Source organism: Melozone crissalis, unplaced genomic scaffold, assembly GCF_028551555.1.
Source record: "Melozone crissalis strain CALT ecotype California unplaced genomic scaffold, PUWL_Pcris_2 ptg000016l_1, whole genome shotgun sequence".
NCBI lineage: Eukaryota > Metazoa > Chordata > Aves > Passeriformes > Passerellidae > Melozone > Melozone crissalis.
In genome coordinates, this window is record NW_026535794.1 from 5,135,377 (window position 1) to 5,156,798 (window position 21,422).

At 47.3% G+C, this 21,422-nt stretch overlaps 1 protein-coding gene across 1 annotated transcript; it reads left to right on the forward strand.

The window, feature by feature from the left end:
• Nucleotides 1-1,135: 1,135 nt before the first annotated feature.
• MYD88 (MYD88 innate immune signal transduction adaptor) lies at nt 1,136-11,372 on the forward strand. Its single transcript, XM_054274133.1, has 5 exons — nt 1,136-1,490; nt 5,660-5,791; nt 7,360-7,540; nt 8,096-8,187; nt 11,218-11,372. The coding sequence occupies exons 1-5, from the start codon at nt 1,136-1,138 to the stop codon at nt 11,370-11,372; spliced, it is 915 nt and encodes a 304-aa protein (XP_054130108.1).
• The last annotated feature ends 10,050 nt before the right edge of the window (nt 11,373-21,422 follow it).

A 21,422-nucleotide genomic window follows, 5' to 3' on the forward strand; every position in this document is an offset into this window, starting at 1 on the left:
CTGCAATACTGTAAAGTCTCTGAATGCTCTGGGTTGATGGGTTCAGGTCTGGGTGAGAAATAAACAGACATTGAATACATGAGCAAGTTGTTGTGCCAAAAGCAGAAAAACCAAGTGATTTTGAACATAAGCCCTGTCAGGGCCACATTAACAATTCTACCATTTGTTGTATTAGGGGTCTGGGCAGGAGGGCAAGAATGTAGCCAAGGTGATTTGGGGTGGAATAGTGTGAAACAGCTTTAGTGACAGCATTGTTCTCTCTGGCATAAGTGTCTCACACAGCACAGATCCCTGTCCAGGCCACTCCAGAGGGCAGGGCACTACGTTTGGACAAAGCCCAGCAGGAGAACCACACAATCAGTTTTTTGGAAAAGTCCTCTGAGATCATCGAGTCCAACCTGTGACCCAGCATCCCCATCTCAACTGAGTGTCACATCTAGTCTTTTTCCTTAACAGCTCTGGGAATGGTGATCCCACCACCTCTCTGAGGAAGCCCATTCCAATGTAGTCATCCTTTCTGGGAAGAAATTCTTCCTGATGTCCAACCTGAACTTACGCAGCACAGTTTAAGTCATCCTGCCCTATCATTTATTGCCTGGGAGAAGAGGCCGGCCCACACCTGCCTACAACCTCCTGTCAGGAGGGAGTTTTAGAGGGTGAAAATGGATCCCCCTGGCTTCCTTTTCCCCAGATTAAACACCCCCAGCTCCCTTGGCCAGTCTGTATAGGATATGTCCTTCAGACCATTCCCCAGCTCCATTCCCTTCTCTGGACCCTCTCCACTCCCTGAATGCCCTTCCTGATTTGAGCCCAGAGCCGGGCACAGCACTCGAGGTGCGGAGCACAGGAGAACCATCACTGCCCTGCTCCTGCTCCCACACCGTCCCGATACCGACCCGTCCGGCCCCGCACCGTGAGGGCGGGAGGGCAGCGAGAGCCCCGCACCGTGAGGGAGGCAGGGAGAGCGGGCAGAGAGAGCTCCGCACCATGAGGGAGAGCGGGCGGGCGGGCAGAGAGGGAGCCCCGCGCCGTGAAGGGAGGGCGGGCAGAGAGAGCCCCGCGGGGGCGGCGGAGAGGCGGGGCGAGCCGGGAAGCGAAAGTGCCGGGAAGGGGAAGTTGGGAGCGCGGCGCTGCCATGGCCACGTCCCCATCGGAGCCCTCTGCCAGCCCCAGCCCCATTTCCAGCCCCGTCCCGCCGCTGGACCCCCACGCCGTGCCCATGGTAGCGCTGAACTACGGCGTGCGCCGCCGCCTCGGCCTCTACCTCAACCCGCGGGCGGCCGCGGCCGCGGACTGGACGGCGCTGGCGGAGGCGCTGGGCTGCAGCTTCCTGGAGATCCGGCGGCTCGAGGGGCTGCCCGACCCTACGGCCACGCTGCTGGAGGAATGGCCGGGACGCTGCCCCGGCGGGGCCACCGTGGGGCAGCTCCTCGATGTGCTGCGCCGCTTGGGGCGCGACGATGTCCTGACGGACCTGGCCGGCAGCGTGGGTGAGGAGCTGGGAGCGGGGGGAGAGCCCGGGGAATCCCGGAGAGCCCGGGGAATCCGGAGCGTGCCCTCCTTCATGCCTCGGGAGGGAAGGGATGCTCTTCGTGTTGGTCATTCTGTCGTATTGGTCCTTGCTCTTTGCGTTGGTCTTTCCTGTTTCTGGTCGTCTTTGCTGCTCTGGCCGCCGAGGTGAGGTTAAGAAAAAAAAAAGAGAAGAAAAGCCCTTTCCAGATTATGGAGTGACATCCTGTTTGTTGTGGGATGCTCCGGAGGATAAAGCACCTGTGCCATGGAGACAGGCTGAGAGCGCTGCGGGTGTTCAGCCTGAGCAAGAGAAGGCTCCGGGGAGACCTTAGAGCCCCTTCCAGCGCCTAAAGAGGATTATAAAAGGAGAGAGGGATACTTGTTGCATGGATGGTGATAGGATAAGGGAGAATGGTTTTAAACTAAAAGAAAAGAGATTTAGATTAGATATTGAGAAGAAAATCTTCCCTGTGAGGATGGTGAGGCCCTGGGACAAGTTTCCAGAGAAGCTGTGGCTGCTCCATCCCTGGAAGTGTCCCAGGCCAGGTTGGATGGGGCTCTGAACAACCTGGGCTAGTGGAAGGTGTCCCTGGCCATGGCAGGTGTTGCAATGAGATGTCTTGTAAGGTCCTGTCCAACCCAAACCATTCTGTGATTCACAGAAGTCTCACCTGCCTTCCAGGAGAGATGTGTGCTGTGTTCCTGCTAACCATGCGCCCTGCAGAGTAACCTGGAGCCCTGGCTTATCCCAAACCTTCAATTTAAAAGTTTCTGTGTGCAAAAGATGCTCTTAGCCAGGAGACAGTGTGAAAATTATCATGTGTGGATGTAGTGTGATAGGAAGATGTTTGTTGGAGGAGATGAGGGATGTGTGGAACTGGATAATGTCAGGGAAAAAAAATCCATGCAAGCTGAAAAAATTGAGACAGGTCAATGAGAAGAATGAAGGTCCTTGTGCTGTTCTGATAACTTCTTCTTTTTGGGCTCTTTATATTCCTTGTGGTCAGAGAAATTCAGAGGGAACCCAGCTGTCATCAGAAGGGGAAATTTTTTGCCGAAGGATTTCCAAAGTCAGAGAATTCCCTGAAGGCCTGTGTTGTATAACAGAGCTTACTGAGTTAGCAAGGAGGAAGTATTAAATCTCACTTCCTGTTACTCATGGAGGCAAAGGGAGATGTAGAAATCCATCTCTGTAGAGGGCCTGACCAAGAGGTGATGGAGCACTTCCCTTTGGTCCTGTTGTTCTTCCTGCTTTAGCTCACAGTCTGAAGGCCAGGTTTTGGGAAAGACAAAAGCATCAGTGTAATTTGTGATCTGCTTATCAGAGATTCCTAGCAAATCTGGGGGAGCTTCCAAAAACCTTGGGATCACGCAGGCCGGTTCTGGCTGATAAGAAGAGACAGATAAATTCCTGGAAGAGGGGCCCACTGAGGGCTGTTCAACAAAAACACTCTCTGTGGCTCAGGAAATTCCTTAACTGTGAAGAGTCCAAAAGAGACATTATGAAAACAGATTTGTAGATTATATCTAAAAGATAAATTTTAAGGAAATATCTCTGTAAGTTTATTTTATTCTTATGTTCCCCCTTGGACATCTGGTTTTGTGCAGTGCTTGAGACAGGATGAGGCTTGGGGCTGGTGGACCCTCAGCCTGAGAGCAGTGTGACTGTTCCTCTTTTAGGATTTTTGGCTGAGGACTGCACTGAGAGCCTGTGACCTGTTGCTGGTGCTGAGAGCTCTTGGAAAAGGAAAGGAAAGGAAAGGAAAGGAAAGGAAAGGAAAGGAAAGGAAAGGAAAGGAAAGGAAAAGGTTTCATGTACTCTTGTGCACAGTATTTCCTGATGCCAGGGATATCTTTGTGTACCACTGGAACTTCTTCAGTGGGATCCATCTCAGAATCAGAAAATATCAGTATTGATGTCTCAGCAGCTCTGCCCTGTGATCTTCCTCAGCAGTTTATTTCTCTGTAGAATGATCTTCAGGGAGGTGAAGCTTTTTACTTTGATACATTTTTGCTCTTTCCTGCTGAAACTCAATGATTTTTGTTTCTTCCCTGACCTGTTACAAAAATGCTCCTTTCCTGCCTGACAGTTACTGGGTCTGTTTTCTCTGTGTTCTCATCATGCTACTGTTTTTGTGCTTTAGATTTCTTGTTTCTATTCTATTTTTTTCCGATTCCTCGGGAATTTGTTTGACTGCCAGAGGAATGTAAAGCCTAGTTAGGTGCTTGGTGAAGGAGGACAGCTTGGAGGAGTTTCACTTGATGGTCCCAAAGCATCCCTGATCCTTGTTCACTCTCATTAACCTGTGCAATCAGCTGCTCTTTCCAGCTGGGGACTGATCCGCCCCAAATCAGAGGCAAGGAGAGGAGACTTGGAGCAAATCCACTGAAATGAACATTTCTGGATTGAGCACTATGCAATGCTGTTAAATAATTGTCTCTTCTTGCCTATTCAGCAGTATTTTGGATTGTGAAACTGGCTCCCAGGGGAATCAAGGCACACTTAGGGTGGTGGCTGTGTGCCAGTCCTTCCTCTGAGACTGCTGAACCTGTTGGCAATTACAAAGTGGCTTCAATCATGATTTCAAAGATCCTGATTTAGCTGACACACCTCACCAACAGGGGATCTGAGTTGTGGCTTTAGTGAGGAAAGATGTGAAATCTGAACCTGGTGGCTGGTAAAGAATGTGGCTGATTCTCCCCTCTGCAGGACTGGGGGGGCTGAGGGGAGGAGAAAGGCAGATTGGGAATGCCTCAGCCTCAGGAAAAGCTTTGATCAGATCTGAGCCTTATTAGATTTGAGATAATTAGTAGCAAGATGCAAAGCTGAGACAGAAGCAGGGGATGGGGCTCAGGCTGGGGCTCCTGCAGACCTGCTTGTGCCAGGCTGTGTTACAGGAGGATTCACTGGGCTCCCACCAGCATCCTGCCCTTCCAAGGGATCCTTTACTCTGCCCTTGCACAGTCACCTGTGCCAGCTGATCAGTACTGATTAACACTTGTTGGGGTTTTTTTTAATCTTAAGTAAAGGTAGAGTCTCTAGGGAGCTTCATCCTTTTCACAATTCCTTTTTTCAAATCTCCTTTTACTTTCAGTTCTTCTGTAATTACAGAGTAGCAGAGACTGCAGAGTTTCTTGTGTGTTCTCCAAAGGCTTCACATTTAGTTTTGTGATTTATTTTTAAACCAAGTCTGTTTATAATAGATCTGTGCCCACCACTGACCTGACTGGGAAGTTCACAGCAGTGACTGTGACAGGTCTTTGCCCTTCAGTTATCTCAGGGTGGGTTTCATTTCTACTCTGCTTGGGATAAGAGGATCCCTGTTGCTGTAGCACAACATAAAAGCTGCTTCAGGGGTTTCTGAAAATTTCACCTGGTCCTGCTGTATGTGGTGAGTGTGGACAGCCATTGTCACCTGCAGTTGTCCTGGCTGGCCAATGCTGGGGTGTGAATCTGCTCTTGTGGGTCTGCAGGGAATTGCTAAAGTCACAAAAGACCTACAGGATCATGAACCCAGCACTGCCAAGGCCACCTCTAAGCCCTGTCCCCAAGGGCCACATCTGAACATCTTTTGGATCCCTCCAGGGATGCTGACTCCACCATTGCCCTGGGCAGCCTGTTCCAGTGCCTGATCACCTTTCAGTGAAGAATTGTTCCCTAATATCCAATCTAAACCTCCCCTGGTGCAGCTTGAGGCCATTTTGTCTTGTCTTATGGTTTTTTACATGGGCAGAAAGACTGACACCATGAAAACATCCCCAGCTATTTTGTGATTTCAAATATTCCAAACTGCAGAGCAGTGAGAGCAGACAGCAGAGTTGGGACCTGGTCTGTACCTTATTCCTGGTATGAAAGGTGTACTGGGACATAGTAGAGCTAAGGGGAGGAGGAAGAATAAAACAAGTAAAAGAAAGTTCTTCTTAAAATATCAAGAGTGATTTTCAGGAATTAATTGCTAGAGGAGGTGGTGGAGGCAGCATCAAGACATTCAGAAAGAGGTGAGAGAAATTTTACATATTGAAAAAACCAGACAGAGGGTTTCCCTGTAGCATCCCTGATCCATGAAATAGCTATTCCTGTTTTAATGAACTGCAGCAGTGCAAACCCAGGTCACAGGAGCTCTGCCCTGGCTGTGTGTTTTTGCAGAGGAGGACTGTAAGAAGTACTTGCAGAGGAAGCAGGAAGAGGCCAACCAGCCCCTCCAGGTGCCAGCAGTGGACAGCAGTGTGCCAAAGACATCAGAGCTGATGGGCATCACCACCAGGGATGATCCTTATGGTAAGAGCCCCTGCTTCCATTGCTGCCTCATACCTCCTGTTGGAGCCATCTTCCCCATGGGAAGTGCAGAAAACCTGTTTGCTTTCATAGTTCCCACAAGTTTTCATACCCCAGGCCAGAATGCTTTCTTCATTTTTCCTGTTTCTAAGAGCAGAGAGGGGAAGCAACCCTGGGAAACACTTCACAGAGGAGCAGGCTGGCACAGAGCCACTGGACACACATGGCAGGGGACTTCACAGAAATGTGTCCCTTAGCCCAGCCTGGCCCAGAGCAGCAGCTGCTGAAAGCTCAGGGGGTTGGAGCCCAGGGGAAAGGGTGTCAGAGGTGATTTCCCTGCCCTGTCTTTGGCAGGTGGAACCACCTTGAATGAAAAGGAAGTGGGTTTGAAGTAGGTGTGCAGTGGGTGGAGAGAGGAAATGGGTTCTGTGTGTGTGCAGCCCTGCATGTGCAGCCAGGTGTGTGCTGGCCACCTTTGCTGCATGTGTGGACATCACCAACCATCCCCAAATGTCCACAGACCAATATTCTGGTGTTTGTACATGGCAGCTTTGCCTGATGTGACCCCCAAGTTAGTGCTGTGCCCCTGCAGCAGTGCCCTCAGTTTGACTGACCTAGCAGACATTCCCCTTCTGCTTCACTGGTTGCTTCTTGGGCTGAATCTGCCTGCTGGGTTGATACTTTCCTCAGCAGCTTTTAGAGCCTGACCTATTTTTTCACTGTGGTAGGCTTTAACTGGCATAAAAAATTGAATTTATCTGTAGTGACATTGATATGGAAAAAAATAACACAGTTGGAAACTATCCAGCAGTATTAAGGCACTTAATTATGAGAAACATTGCCCTTGAAATGCAGCACTTTAATATTTGGATAACTGCTAAATAAACAAGAGCTGCCAGCCATTCATGTAATTGGAAAACAGGCCCATTAGGATGAGACTGCAGGTACCCAGGTTTGACATCAGCCATAAAAATGGCAGGTTCCAAATTTCAAGGCTCACCCCACAGCTCCATGGACAGCAGGTGGCAGGGCATTGCTGAATGCTGTTTTGGTTGGGAAGTTTGAATCTTTGTGACCTGAACTAGGGAAAAAGGACCCAGAGCCACAAGGATATTACATGTGAAACTCTCAGTGAAATCCCAGAGTGTCAGAGTGAAATCCCAGAGTGTCAGGGCTCTGAGTTGCATCCCCTGGGGTACTCTGCTCCCTCCAGCTCCACTCAGATTCCCATAGCTGGATGTTGCTGCCTCCACAGATTTTGCCTGACTGCACCTCAGCTCCTTTCCCTGACCCCTGCCAGGCAGCCTGGGTGTGTGTGAACAGCCTGGCCAGTGAAAGCAGCCAGGGCACTGATGAGTGTTACCTCCTGCCAGCCCTGTTAAGGGCAGGAGTCTGGGCTGAAGGGCAGCTCATCTAATAAAAGGCTAAATTACCTTTATAGTGTGGCCAGAGCTTTTCTGTCAGACTCCTGATTCTCTGAGTTAAAGTCTGTGGGAGCTCTTGGAAGTTCACTGCAGGAGTGAACCTCATTTATAGTAGAAGATGACAGCTACGTTTTTTAATGGTTTCAGGGAGTGGAACAGAGATATTTGATGCCTTCATCTGCTACTGTCAGAAAGACCTCCAGTTTGTCCAGGAGATGATCAAGGAGCTGGAGCAAACAGAGTTCAAGCTGAAGCTCTGTGTATTTGATCGGGATGTCTTGCCAGGAGCCTGTGTGTATTCCATCAGTGGAGAACTCATAGAGAGGAGGTAAGTGAGCTGTGGCTGTTTTGGGGCCAGCTGTGAGTGCAGTGGAACATCACATTCATTTTACAGAGATGTCTGCAGCGTGGTGCCAGTGAAACAGCAGAAATCCACCAGAATGTCTTAATGGGCTTTGCTTGATGCTCTTGGCTCAGGAAGGACAACTCAGGCTTTCCCCCAGAGTGTCCCTTCATTGTGTTCATGAGGGAGGTGCCACTGTGGTGATGCTGCTTATGTTCAATTGCTTTTCTTTGCCTTGTGTGTCATATATAGACACAGGATCACATAAAGGTTGCACAGACAATCTGGACTTCACTGTTTCCTCATTTTTTGGTATGTGAGTGTGTATCTGTAATCAGGTTTTTCTGTGTAACATCACTTTGTGTCTGTCAGTTGTTCGTGCTCTACAGTTAATTCCTTCTGGAACACAGCCAGGTCCTTCTCCACTGGAGCACTTCAGAGCAGTGATTTCTGCTCTGTTTTTGGGATTGCTTCTGTTTGTGGGAATGCAAACCATCTCATTTGACATTTTATTTGTCTTCTCCCCTGCTTAACCTGCAGGTGTCGGAGGATGGTGGTTGTCGTTTCAGATGATTACCTGGAAAGCGAAGAATGTGATTTCCAGACCAAATTTGCTCTTAGCCTTTCCCCAGGTAAGATCACAGAAATATCCCATTTACAATTGCACATTATCCTTTTTATCACAGTGACATCTAAACCTTCAGCTGAGGTCAGTGGGCATTGTACCACTGGAACTAACAGGGGCTTCATGATTTGGTTTTGCAAGCAGGGGCTTGGGCTGGGTCCCTTGCCCTGCTCTTGGCCTTCCTCACGTGGCTGCAAGCAAGAAGCTGCCTGTGCTGCACTGCTCCAGCTGTCAGTGGGATAATGCTGCCTGCTCCAGAAATGTCAGAGCTGCATGTCAGGCTTGTGAAGGGCTTCCAGATCCACAGAAAAAGTAGTATAATAAATCCAGGATGTGAGTAAAGCTGGGAATTAGGTGACAGGCAATGAACATGCAGATTTCAAGGCCAGGCTGGGTGGGGCTCTGAGTAACCTGGTGTAGAAGGTGTCCCTGCCCATAGCAGGGGGGTTAGAACTGGATGATCTTCAGGGCCTCTTCTAACCCAACTCATTCCATTTTATGATTCTTGCAGGGATCCTTGAGTATAGTGGATAGGTAAACAAAATATGCAATGAATGTTCAACTTAGGTTGGGAAATTTTTTACATACTTTGTTCTGAATTGAAAAGCCACCAATTTACTTCTGCCAGGTCTGTTGTGATTGCTCTGTTCTAGCCAGTAGTCATTCTACAGTTGCCTGTGTTGCTGGGGCGTAAGTGCAGCCCAGCCTAATAGTATGGAGGATACGTAGAAAATATCCTAATAGTATGGAGGATATATAGAAAATATCCTAATAGTGTGGAGGATATGTAGAAAATATCCTAATAGTATGGAGGGTATATAGAAAATATCCTAATAGTATGGAGGATATGTGGAAGAGTATCTGGATATAAAGTCTCTTTTCTAGATGAGGCATCTGACATTATATTATTATAAAGGACATGCCAGAGGTTAGACAGGAAGCTGGTGGCAGAGACAGGAATTCACTTCCTCTTCCTTGACACACTGATTTCATATGATATCAGTTAATCCATTGAACACTCCCAGGACTTTGTATCAGCCTCCAGTCATCAAGATATGTAGAAAAGTCCTTTTAGTTCTTCACCAGTTTTTGGTGGGCCTCACACCTTCCATTAGAACAGGAAAAGGAAATTCCATCTGTATGGAATGCCCTGAGCTCTGCCAGTGGGAACATGGGTGGAAGTACAGGATTAAAGAAGTCACAGCATTTGTGTGGGGTTTATCTGTTTGTGTGGGGTGTTAGTGATGCACAGAAGGGTTTGGTGGCAGGTTCTGGGAGCCCCATAGATTACTCAGCATCTGCTGCAGTTATGAAATGTTGGTTATTTGCCTCATCCCTGTCTCAGTGCAGGTGGTGGCAGGTGTCCCTGTGGAGAGCTACAAGGAGAAAACTCCTCTGTAGAGGAGCTGCTCCTTCAAGCAGCAGCAGTCACAGGGAGGGTGCTCTCACCTCGTGGTGTCTCAAAACCAGCAGTCCATGTTAGCAGGGGGATTCCTTGGGGAACATCTGCAGCCTGAGTAAATCAGGACTCAGAGACTTGCTCTCCAGAGTGAGAGCTGGTTGCAATATAATCAGTCAGGTAAAAATGCTGGTGTTAGAATGGTAGGTGCTGCTGCCTGTTTCTTGTCCCCAACAATTCTCTCCTGGTGAAAAGCAAGTTGAGTTAACATTCAGGTAATGCAGTAAAACCTCCACTCAACACTCACCACAATGCAAGAAAGGCTCTTTTGCAAGGTTTTATTTCAGCAGAGTCTCATGCAGCTGAAGGGGAACGCAGCAAGAAAGAGGAAGAACCAGGCGGAGCAGGCAGCTTAAGAAGGGGAAGGGGTGGGAGGCAGAGCTAAGGGCTGGGCAGAGGGGACTGGCCTCCAGGGGAAGGGGGGTGGCCTCCAGGGATGCTAGGCCAGTGAGGGGACAGGGGAAGGAGAAACCAGGGGAAGTTGTGACACAGAAGTCCAGGGGGAGTCTGTTTTCCCCCCAGGAGGGCTAACTCTATGGTGAGTAGTTACTGCTGTTTCCAGGGCTGGGGATTTGGGGATTGACCAAGAGCAGAGAGTTCATGGGATGCCACAGTCAGGAGCAAAGCTGGATTTTGTGATGTGTGTGCTGTGGTGGGGAGGGAATGGATGTGGGCTCTGCCTGTGGCTCTGTGTGACCCCCTCTGTGTGACCCCTCTGTGTGACCCCCTCTCTGTGTGACCCCCTCTCTGTGTGACCCCTCTGTGTGACCCCCTCTCTGTGTGACCCCCTCTCTGTGTGACCCCCTCTCTGTGTGACCCTCTCTGTGTGACCCTCTCTGTGTGACCCTCTCTGTGTGACCCCCTCTGTGTGACCTCTCTGTGTGACCCCTCTGTGTGACCCCCTCTGTGTGACCTCTCTGTGTGACCCTCTCTGTGTGACCCCCTCTCTGTGTGACCCCCTCTGTGTGACCTCTCTGTGTGACCCCTCTGTGTGACCCCCTCTCTGTGACCTCTCTGTGTGACCTCTCTGTGTCACCCCTTCTCTGTGTGACCCCCTCTCTGTGTCACCCCCTCTCTGTGTCACCCCCTCTGTGTGACCCTCTCTGTGTGACCTCTCTGTGTGACCTCTCTGTGTGACCCTCTCTCTGTGTGACCCTCTCTGTGTGACCCCTCTGTGTGACCTCTCTGTGTGACCTCTCTGTGTGACCCCCTGTCTGTGTGACCCCCTGTCTGTGTGACCCCCTCTCTGTGTGACCCTCTCTGTGTGACCCTCTCTGTGTGACCCCCTCTGTGTGACCTCTCTGTGTGACCCCCTGTCTGTGTGACCCCCTGTCTGTGTGACCCCCTCTCTGTGTCACCCTCTCTGTGTCACCCCCTCTGTGTGACCCTCTCTGTGTGACCTCTCTGTGTCACCCTCTCTGTGTCACCTCCCTGTGGGACCCCCTCAGTGTGACCCCCTCTGTGTGTGACCCTCCCTCTGTGTGACCTCTCTGTGTGACCCTCTCTGTGTGACCCCTCTGTGTCACCCCCTCTGTGTCACCCTCTCTGTGTGACCTCCCTGTGGGATCTCCCTTTCAGGTGCTCGGCACAAGCGGCTGATTCCAGTCAAGTACAAGTCCATGAAGAACGAGTTCCCGAGTATCTTACGCTTCATTACCATTTGTGACTACACCAATCCTTGCACCAAAATATGGTTCTGGACCAGACTGGCAAAATCCCTCATGCTGCCCTGATGCAGAGTCCTGAGAGCTGGGTGCTCTTGTAACCTGTCCTGGCTGTGCCTTTGGACCAGGGGTGTCCCAAGGGGTCTTCCACCGCTTCAGAACCTGGATCCTTGCTTGGAGCCTGTGACTGGGAACAAAGAGCTCTCTCCAGCACTTCTTCACAACTCTGAGGGGAAATAAAACAACTGTGTGGGTTAAGTCAGTGAGCAGCAGCATCCAGCATTTGTGGAGTAAGCATTTTCACTAAAAATACTGAAAATACACATTTAGTTTGATACAGGAAGACTCTGTTGTAAGAATTAGCAAGACTCAAAGCCTCAAACTGCAGGTTTTGTCAATGTTTTAAAGCTGCAGTAACATTGAGGTTTAGGGAAGTTTTACCAAATATTGCACAGGTCTGTCTCCATTCAGGTCACATTTGATTCAGTGACCTTCTACCAGCATTTCATATTCCCAGATTTTACTAAATTTTTGTTTTCTCCTTCAGGAGAAATTCAGTCTTAAAATACAACTTTTCAGTGACAGTCTTACTACACAAAGCAGGGGCTGCTGTTGCTCATTGACTTGACCAAGGTCTGCACCTCAGTGGGTCCAGATCTCAAATTCTTTCACCTTTAAAAACCTTCCAAAACACAGCAGCTTTTGGGATTCCTCAAAGGCACAGGGCTTAACACTGATTAAGGAGTGTATTAAATTGACATTTGGGCTGTTTAAAATATGGAAGTGAATGTTACATTAGTAGGGAAGAGCCTAATTTAATTAACTGCCACAATAATTACTGTATTTCTGTGACTAAGGCTCAGAGCAATGTCAGGACTGCTCTGCTTGTTAGACTTGGCCTTGAATCCTGCCCGTGGCTAGTGGATCTCATCAGTGCTCCAGGGTGGAGGTCAGGAGTTCTACCCAAAGGAGTGTTTAAAGCAATCCATTGGTGTATTAAACAGATTTACAGTAAATATTGACTTTTTAAATTGGGGAAGAGAGGAATCTTGCTTATGTGTCTGCAGTTGCTTGAACTCTGCCCCTTTGTTCTTTACTTCAGCCACTGACTAATGTTGATTTTACAGCTTAATGTTTTACTAGTTTACATTTTTAAGGTTGCATCTGGATGTGATTTTATTTTTTCAATTTTAGCTTTGTTTTAAAGCATTACCAGGGCTGAGACAGAAATGGGCTCCTGGCCCCTCCCTCACACTCCCTGTCAGTGAATGATCCCTTAGCAGGGATGCTGCCAAATGCTGTCCAGGTGCTGCTGCTGGTTCCTCCTGGCTGACAGCAGCAGCCCTTGACCATGGTGAAGCTCATTCACGCACATCCTGCTGGCAGCAGGAGCCATTTTTGGATAGACCCAGGAGCTGGGTGTTTCTTCTACAAAACTAAGTGCTGCCATCGTGCCAAGGTGACATTTGCACCTGCCTGTCTTGCTAGAACAGGTGAGAAGGCTGTGGGCACGGGAGGAGGAAAGTTAAGCTGATGAGGGGTTTCTGAGTGAGTCCTATTGCCCTGGGGCCTCTCCGGCAGAAGTGGAGACAGCTGCTTGCCTCTGGCTTTCTGCATAATCGTGAAATGTTAATTACAGAAGAGGTTCAGGAGGCTGCTTGATCCCCGGGGGCTCGGTGAATTCTCATACTCCGGAGAGCCCATAAACATCAATTATGGGTCATTACTCGCAGGACCGAAGCAGATTGCTCCTGCCTGGAGAGCTGGGAGGGCTCGGGTGGCTCCTTCAGGGGAGCCGGGGCAGAGGAGCCCGTGCTGGACGCTAGAGGGAGGCCATGGCCCACGCTGCTCCCTGCGAGGGAATGCGGGTGTGCGGTGTTTGTGAGGGCCCCGGGACCAGGGGAGAGATGACAATCTGACTCCATGTTCTCAAAAAGCTGATTTATTATTATATTATATTATATTTTAAAATGCTATACTAAAACTATACTAAAGAAATAGAGAAAAGATACATCAGAAGGCTTAACAAGAACGACAATAAAAACTCTGACTCAGAGTCTGACACAGCTGGTGGTGATTGGTCATTAATTAAAAACAATTCACATGGAACCAATCAAACATTCACCTGTTGGTAAACGATTTCCAGACCATATTCCAAAGCAATCAGATAATTCTTGTTTTCATTCTTTTCTGAGGCTTCTCAGCTTCTCAGGAGAAAAATCCTGGGCAGAGGATTTTTCAGAAAATATGATGGTGGCATGGCTGGGATGGGCCAGCAGGGCACTGATATGGAAAAAACACAGGTGGGTTCTCCTCCTCTTCCCTTTGCTCCCTCTTCTGAGCAAGGTATACCAAAAACTGAGAATTTTGGCAGCTTTACCCTCATGCAGTGTCTGCAGAGTCCTGATGGTTTGGAACTTGCTGTGTTGCATCTGAGGGGAAAATAACAGCAGGAAAAGTGATGATGCTTGTAATAAATGGTTTGGTGATCACCCAGCAGTGAAAGTGCTGGTTCTGGAAGGGAAAGCAAACGGAGGAGCTGAATTTCTAAATTTTTTGAATTCAAATAGATAAATGTCATATTTCAGTTAGTGGTGAAAGATGTTGGGATCTTCTTAGCACCCTGCTTGTGGTGCCCTGGCTTTTCTCTCTGCTTGGCTTGGATGCTGGGAAGGTCTTGCTGTTATGGGGCTGTTGCTTTATTACACGCTAGTATTTATGTTATAGGCTAAAATAATTATTTGGGGGTAAAGTGAGGTAACAGCCCTAAAACATAAAATATGCTTTAAATATGTGTCCTCTTTTATGGAAACCCCAGAATTTATGCACTTCTGACACTTTCATATCTGCATTGCCACAATAACTTCAAATGTGATGTTGTGGATGATACAAAATGCAGTTGTTGTGAACCTTTTGCCCATTTCAGTGGCATTTGGGGTGCTCCTCCCCTCTTTCATGTTCAGTGGAAGGTCAAAATTTTTGAACACCTTTAAAAAAGGGAATTTTAAAATTGTGATGTTACAGGGTTTCTTTTATTTTGTCTTTGTCCTTCACTGAAATTGTCTTAGTTGAATCTTTTAGAGCCAAATCATTTATTTTTATATACAGACATATATATATATATATTTATAATAATTTTGTGTCCTGATAGAAAGGGGGAAAGCATCTGTGTTTATAGGCATTCTGAAAATAGACAATATTTCTGTTTTTCTCTTCAAAAACCCAAACTTTTGCTACTTGTGAAAACATTATAAAATAAAGAATGAAAACCCAGCTGGCTGAATCGGCTTTGTGGGCATTGAAGAACAAAACTGTGTCTCAAAATGAAGCTTAAGGAAGGAAAGATATGGGATAGTTCTTTATTTTCATGTTTTGGCTAAGTAACTTCATCAGTGCATCAGAGGGGGTGGTTGGGTGTACCTGGGAGAGAGAGATATAGAGTTATGTCATGCCAGGAGGAAAATGTATCAAGGAATTGTACTTCAGACATGTGGTTCTTCTCCAGGTCTCGTTTTTTGTTTTGTGATCTGTGTTGCCATCCTGGATTTCTTCAGCCCTGGTGCCCATCAGGCTGGAGGGGATGGAGCCAGGGCTCTGTTGGGGTGCTGCTCCTGCTCCACACCCTAGGGATTCTTCCAGTTTTATTTCCTTTGGCTTGCAGTCATTCCAAGGCAGGGAAGTAACTCAGACCCCCAGCAGCTGTCAGGCCAAGGCCCTGCCACAGGAAAAGAAGAAGGATCATGCATCAAGGAAGTGTTGGTTGGAAGGAATTCCTGGAGGTCGAGGCTGAGCTGGTTTCCCCATGGGAGGGGCCACACCCTCAGCACTTGCAGGGCCACGTTCCCTACTGAGCACATGAAGTTGTGTCCCTGCTATGGCTGCTATGAACATATGGACAGCAGGATGGAAACCATCCCTGGGTGGATTATTCTAGATGGAAGCTGCTGGCAAGAGCAGCCTGCCAGGAGGGTCCCATTCCCTGGCAGTGCTGGTATCCCATCACTCCCAGTGCAGCTTTACACACTGCCCTGTGTGTAAAGCTCTGTGCTTTGGAGCAGTTAATGATCCTTGCCTGTATTTGAGCCTGAGCTCTGATTCAGGGGGATTGAGGGGTCCAGCAGCAGCAGCAGCTCTTTCCCAGCTGTCATTCCCCTTGTGCTGAAGAAATATTCCCAGTCCTCTGTTTTACTTTGGTGCCATTTCCTCATTTCCTGCAGGACAGCATTTACCTGGTGAAACTGCTGCAGAATGTTCTCAGCTTCAGGAAGAAAGGCTGAGAGGTCAAATATTGACCTCGATGGATCAAATTCCATCCTTCATTTTCACCAATGTGACAAGAGTTGTGTTGCCACGGGGGAGGCACTGCTTGGTCCAGAGGGCACATTTACAGGAATAAAATTAGCATAGGGAAGAAAGAGTAATTATGCATAAAAAATAGCTGGGAAAATGTTGCTTGAGCATCCTGGAAACAGATTTTAATAAGGCAATAAAAAACAAACCCCACAAGGTTCACACTGCTGGGAAACATTCTCATAGAATTTATTAAAAAGAGCACCTCTGTCACACCATTTGGGGCTTTACAACATGTGCTATGTACAAATATTTCACTAAAGGTAATTTTCTCTAGGTGTTACAACCATTTTCGTATCCTCACTAGGACTTTGAGATGACTTTGAACCCAGCCCAACCTCTTGATCAACACTATCAAGCCCAGCCCTGGAAAAACTTGTTTATTTTGCAACAAAATCTGCAGTCAGGGGACTGAATAGTGTTGTATTCACTCTGGGGCTGTGCTGTGCTGTGAAAGGTTAATTAATTGAAGCTGTGTTTAAATCTTAAGCAGTTCCAAAGTCTGATTTACTAACAATGCATTTTCTGTTCTGCAGCAGAAGCCAGCTTAGCAGTGCCTTTTCCTCACCCTGATCCCATTGATACAGCTGCTCATGCCATGGCAGAGGTTGGGGCTGTCCTTGCCCATCCTGATCCTTCCATCTCAGCTGGGTAGATGGTTTCTACAAAGGCAGGGGGTGCATCCCTGCAGTTCAGAGCATGAAGGCTGTATCAGCTGCTCATGGAGTTTTGTCACAGACATCTTTTCATTAAAATCCTTTTGTTAGGATTTTTCCTGTTGAAGCTGAGAAGTTTCAGCAACAAAGTGTAAACAATGGTTATCTGCTGCTGTGGAATGCAACAGGTGGATCCATGATTAGTCTCTTGTAGATGTTTGGATTTACTGACTACTCACGGCAGAGCTGGGTCTTGCTCTTCAAGATATTTGTTATTCATTCTTTTTTGTTCTTAGCTTAGCCAGCCTTCTGAGAACTTTTCTTTCTATTTCTTTTTAGTATAGTTATAATGTAGTATATATATCATAAAATAATAAATCAAGCCTTCTGAACATGAGGTCAACTTCTCACCTCTCTCTTCACCTGCAAAACGCTTGTGAGCACCGTCACAGGGTTTCTCCTGCCTCACAGCCAGTGGAGGGGTTTTGATTCTCATTTCCCCAGTTCCTAATCTTGCTTAGGGTGGGTTTTGGTGGGGCTGGACTGGAAGGACAGAATGAGCTGTACTGTCCATGAAACACTTAACTATGGCTCCCTACAAAAGGCTGCTTGGAACGTTTTCCTGCACTTTCCCAGTGCCTTGGAGAGCAGGACAACGTGCAGTGTGTCCAGCTGAGCCCAAGGACAGCACAGCTGTTCCATCCTGTGCTCCCAAGCCTCCCCTTCCCAGCAAACACAGAGAACCCCCAGTGAGGAGGCAGGTGGCAGATGGCTGGGAGCACAGAGGCACTGGGAGGAACATGCCAGCATTTCCTCAACATCCAAACCATCCCTGAGCAGACAGATTTTGCTCAGTCCTTCCATGCATTCCCACAAGGAAAGCAGTGTCTGGTTGGGTGCCAGCCTCCAGGGAAAGATGCACTGGCTCCTGCTGGCTCCTCAGGGGAGTGGCTGCTTATCCACCTGTGCCAAGAGAGCAGCAGGGCTCTGCAGAGCAGGCAGTGGGGGACAAGATGCAGGACCACGAGGAGAACCCTTGCTTCAAGCCCAGTGAGAACATGGAGGCTCCATGCTGCAATCTTCTGTGGTTTCTGAATGAAATCAAAGTCATGAGGTGATAAAATAGGTTTTTATCCACTGTTTAGGGTGCTAGTCAGGAATTCATGGGGAATGTGTTCAGGCAAATGTGGGGTTGCCATGAAGTGAACTTTCACAAAGTTTTTGCAGCATTTTTCTGGCTCTGATCTTGAGCTGTGTCAGCAGAATGAGATGTATGAGCTGCAAGACCTGAGGTGTTTAACTGTTCACGTGCCATTTCTGAGGCTGCTGCCTCAGGAACAAATACCACTCAGAGGGGAAAATCTGGGAAAGCAAACCTGGAGTTTCCCTGTCCCACTGTGGGGCCATGGCAGACCCTGCAGTCAGCTTTACAGCAACATTTTCCAAAGCATTCAGAAATCTGGGCGACAGATTTAAAACTACTGAATCATGGAAGATTTAGTGTTTGATTTTTGGTAGCACTTAACAGAGACCCACCCAGTGAAATATACAGGGAAATGAGATTTCAAGTGCTTTGAGCCAAGGAATAAACTGGACATTGGCCTTACAATATCAGCCTCAGTATCTCCAAAACCTTGCACAGGTATGTAAAGACCATAATTTTTCAATATCATTAAAGGCCTTTTGAGATCTTTAGAAAGGCAAAGAAGAGAAGCATCACATTTTTTACTTTAAATCTATTTAGTCTTCAAATTAATATTCCCTGCTTTTCCTAACAGTTATTCTCTAGACTCCTTGGTGCCTTCACCTCTGTTAGCACTGCACCTGGCATCTGCTCAGCTGTGTTGTGTTTTTGAGCATCAGGAGTGGAAGCTTTTCAGCTTCCCTCTCAGAATCTCCCTCATCAGCATGCTGCTCTTGGCAGAAGGGCTTGTCTTCAGCTCCAAGACATGCATATTGATCAGTCATTTCCTTTTGTTACCTTGCATCCTGCCATCGATTTTAATTGTTCCCTGCTGAAGAGGAAGCATTCAGTACACGTACAATTACCAACGACAACATTTTTGCTTTATTTTTCCTTTCCACACCTTTTGCCTGGTGTTGCCTCTGCTCAGCTCTCCAGAGCTGTGGATCTCTCTCCCTCTCAGCAAGCAGCAATCTGCACAAATCATGCAGCAGTCAATTTGTGTCTATTAAATAAATTTCTGATTCTCTGTGACAGCTTTCCCTGCTGCATGATTTCACACTTCAGCGGTTTGTTTCTGAGGTGCCACGTGGGTTTTTTTCTTTTTTTGAAGGGGTGGTGGTGATAATCCATTTTGTTTGCAGATACCTTCCTCATGTCTTCCCAGATCCTCTTTCCTGCTGCTGTCCTTAAGGGACTTGTACAACTTCAAATGACTCCCAGTGAGTCTCCTCTTTGGCTCCTCATCAGCCCACAGGGCTGTTCCTGGGCTGTTCCCTGGAGTTTCCTGCTGCTGAAGTGGAACAGCTTCTCCAAGACAAAGCTGCAGCTTGGTCCTGTACCTCCCACTGCTGTGGTACAAAATTCCAGAGCTGGGAACTGCTGTGATTCATTAATTCCTCTCCTTCTTCTTTCTAAGATGCCTTCTTAGATTGTTCCCATCTTTTAAAAACATTCCTGCACTCTCAGAGGGCTTTCAGTACAAATATTTCCTGAAGGCCCTGTGTGGAAGGACCTTGGTGCCCTCCCACTGTCTCTCTGATTCCAGGTTTTCCTTTAGATACACAAAAAGGATCCTATTTTTAGCAGCTAGCAGTCAATGGCACAGGAATTCATGAGTAGGGAGGAAAGGATGTGAACTATCCAAATATATTTTTTTTCAAATGAGATCTCTTTACATTCCTATCACCACAGTAATAAGCCATGAGTCACTGTTACACTGAACTATTAGACCATTATTGTAAACTCATGTCACTAGAATCTGCTAATGTGAACCATAAACCTTGCCTGCCCTCTGCTTTGCTGGTTCCAGAAGATATTGGCCAGTTATAAGGATAAGAACAGTATTCCCTCACAAATTTTATTCCCAGATGGCAAGAAACGAATGAAATCTTATCCAATCCTATCTTTCTATTCCTAGAGTTTATCTCCTCATTGCCTTTTAAGAGAATTCCTCTTACTGTAACATTACAAAAGAAGTTTTATTTGATTTCTTCGAAGTTTGCCAGCTGTAAATTGGGACCAAGCACTCTCAGTTGAGAGAATATCCATGGGAGCACCTCCAAAACTGCTTTCTGTGCTCAGCCCTGCCATGGCCAGCCCTCCCTGCCACTTGCTGTGGCAGCAGACAAGTCCCACGTGTCCCTGGGCACTTCAATCTCCTTCTGAGGGTCTGTCAGGGGTAATGAGCAGACTGAGTTTTTTCTAGAAGAGTTTTGTTGAACAATAAAATGTCAAAATGGCGTTAAACACACACAGTGTATTTAAGTCCTTGGCCACCCTTTATCAGCTAGCTGCAGAAGAGTCAGGCCAGATGTATCCACTTGTCCAGCAGGGTCTGGCTGCTTCCACCAGGCTCATTTTGCACTTTGAAGAACCAGGGAAAAAGCTCTGAAACACATTCTCATCCCTGTGCTGGTCAGCTGCTTAGAAAATGCTTTATGATGGAGATTTACCCTGCACAGAAGAGGCTGGTGGGAAAACCTTTCTGTCCTCACAAGCTGTGACTTTCCCAGGGTGAAAAGAGGTGCAGGCATGTGAAGTGTCTTTCACTGGCTCCTGTAAAGACAAAGAAGTATTAAGACAGCATTATTGGAAACCAGAGCAGAGCAAGGGCTGATTATTAAATGGTTCAGGTATGTGCTAATCAAGATCTTGTTATAATTATTTCTCAAGCATTGATTTTTATATTAGATTGGAAGGAGGTAGCAATTAATTTGTTACAGAGAGGGTTAAATGGCTTTCAATTTATACACTAAAAAAAATCATAAACTTAGAAGAAATGTGTAAGAATAAAAAAACTTGTCTTGGAGATAAACTCTTTTCTTGTTTCCTGGAGCTTAAAATCTGGGGGCTATTTTCAGTGAAGGAAGTTAGAGAGCAGCACAGAGTTTCTGTGGAGAGGCAGGCTGCTGGGATGAGAAGAGTGTTTGCAGAGTCAAAGCTGGTTTCAGTAAACACCCTGTGAGAACCAGAATTCACCTGTTAAAACTGGGCCTTCAGCTACTTGACTTCAAAGTGACCTCAGAGCTGAATTTCAAATGGCTCAGTGACGGGGTGGAGATACAGGGTAGCACACGGGATCACTCAGGAAAACCTGCTGGTGTGGTTCAGACTGGAATTGAGCTTGTGGTTTGAAAACAACTATTATTAAAAGCTTGCTCCTCTTGGAGGGTTTGAAATCACTGCTCCTTCCTCCACTGCAGGGTCTTCACATCATTTCTCCAAAGCAAAGCTGCCAGGAGAAACCCCTGGAGATCAAATGCAGTGCCTGCCTTTGTTTGCTGGAGAGGAAACTGCTTTGTATTTAGTTAAGTAATCAGCTGCAGTTTGATAGAGTGAGGTCCCTTCAATAAACCTGCAAGTGTTTCCATGAAGAGAGAACAGCAGGCAAATTCTGCAGTGGAACAAGGTCAGGCATTCTGCTCGAGGACATGGGCAATAAAACAGGCATTGATGGGCTTCCCTCAGCCCAGGCTGTACCAGGCAGCTCCCCAGGCACATTTGGGGCCATTGTCTGCACCAGCCCTGGCAGCCACTGCTCTTACACACAGAGGTTTATGGTGCCTTAAAGAGCCTCAAACCATAAACATGGCAACAAATGCCACGGCCCTGAACACAGCTAAACTGTGACAGCAAATGTCTCTGCATGGCTGTGCTGAAAGAGCAACTTTGGCTTCAACTCTAGCAAGGAGAAAATTATATATCTGAGAGGCTACATGGCCAGAAAGATGAAATCTGTAGGGCATGAATATACAAACTGGAGTTTAAATCAGTTTTCTGTAACCCAAGTGTAAAAAGCCAAAAGTTAATGTTCACAGTTGTGATGATGATCACAGAATTATAAAATAGTTTGGGTTGGAAGGGACCTTTAAAGGCCATCCAGCCCAACTCCTCTGCAATGACCAGGGACAGCTTCAACCAGATCAG

Bases quoted from the DNA above. Each gene is read 5' to 3' on its own strand.
- MYD88 (XM_054274133.1), top strand. From the start codon at position 1,136: ATGGCCACGTCCCCATCGGAGCCCTCTGCCAGCCCCAGCCCCATTTCC. The intron at 1,491-5,659 runs GTGAGGAGCTGG...GTGTTTTTGCAG, and splicing joins GGACCTGGCCGGCAGCGTGG to AGGAGGACTGTAAGAAGTAC. The intron at 5,792-7,359 runs GTAAGAGCCCCT...TAATGGTTTCAG, and splicing joins CACCAGGGATGATCCTTATG to GGAGTGGAACAGAGATATTT.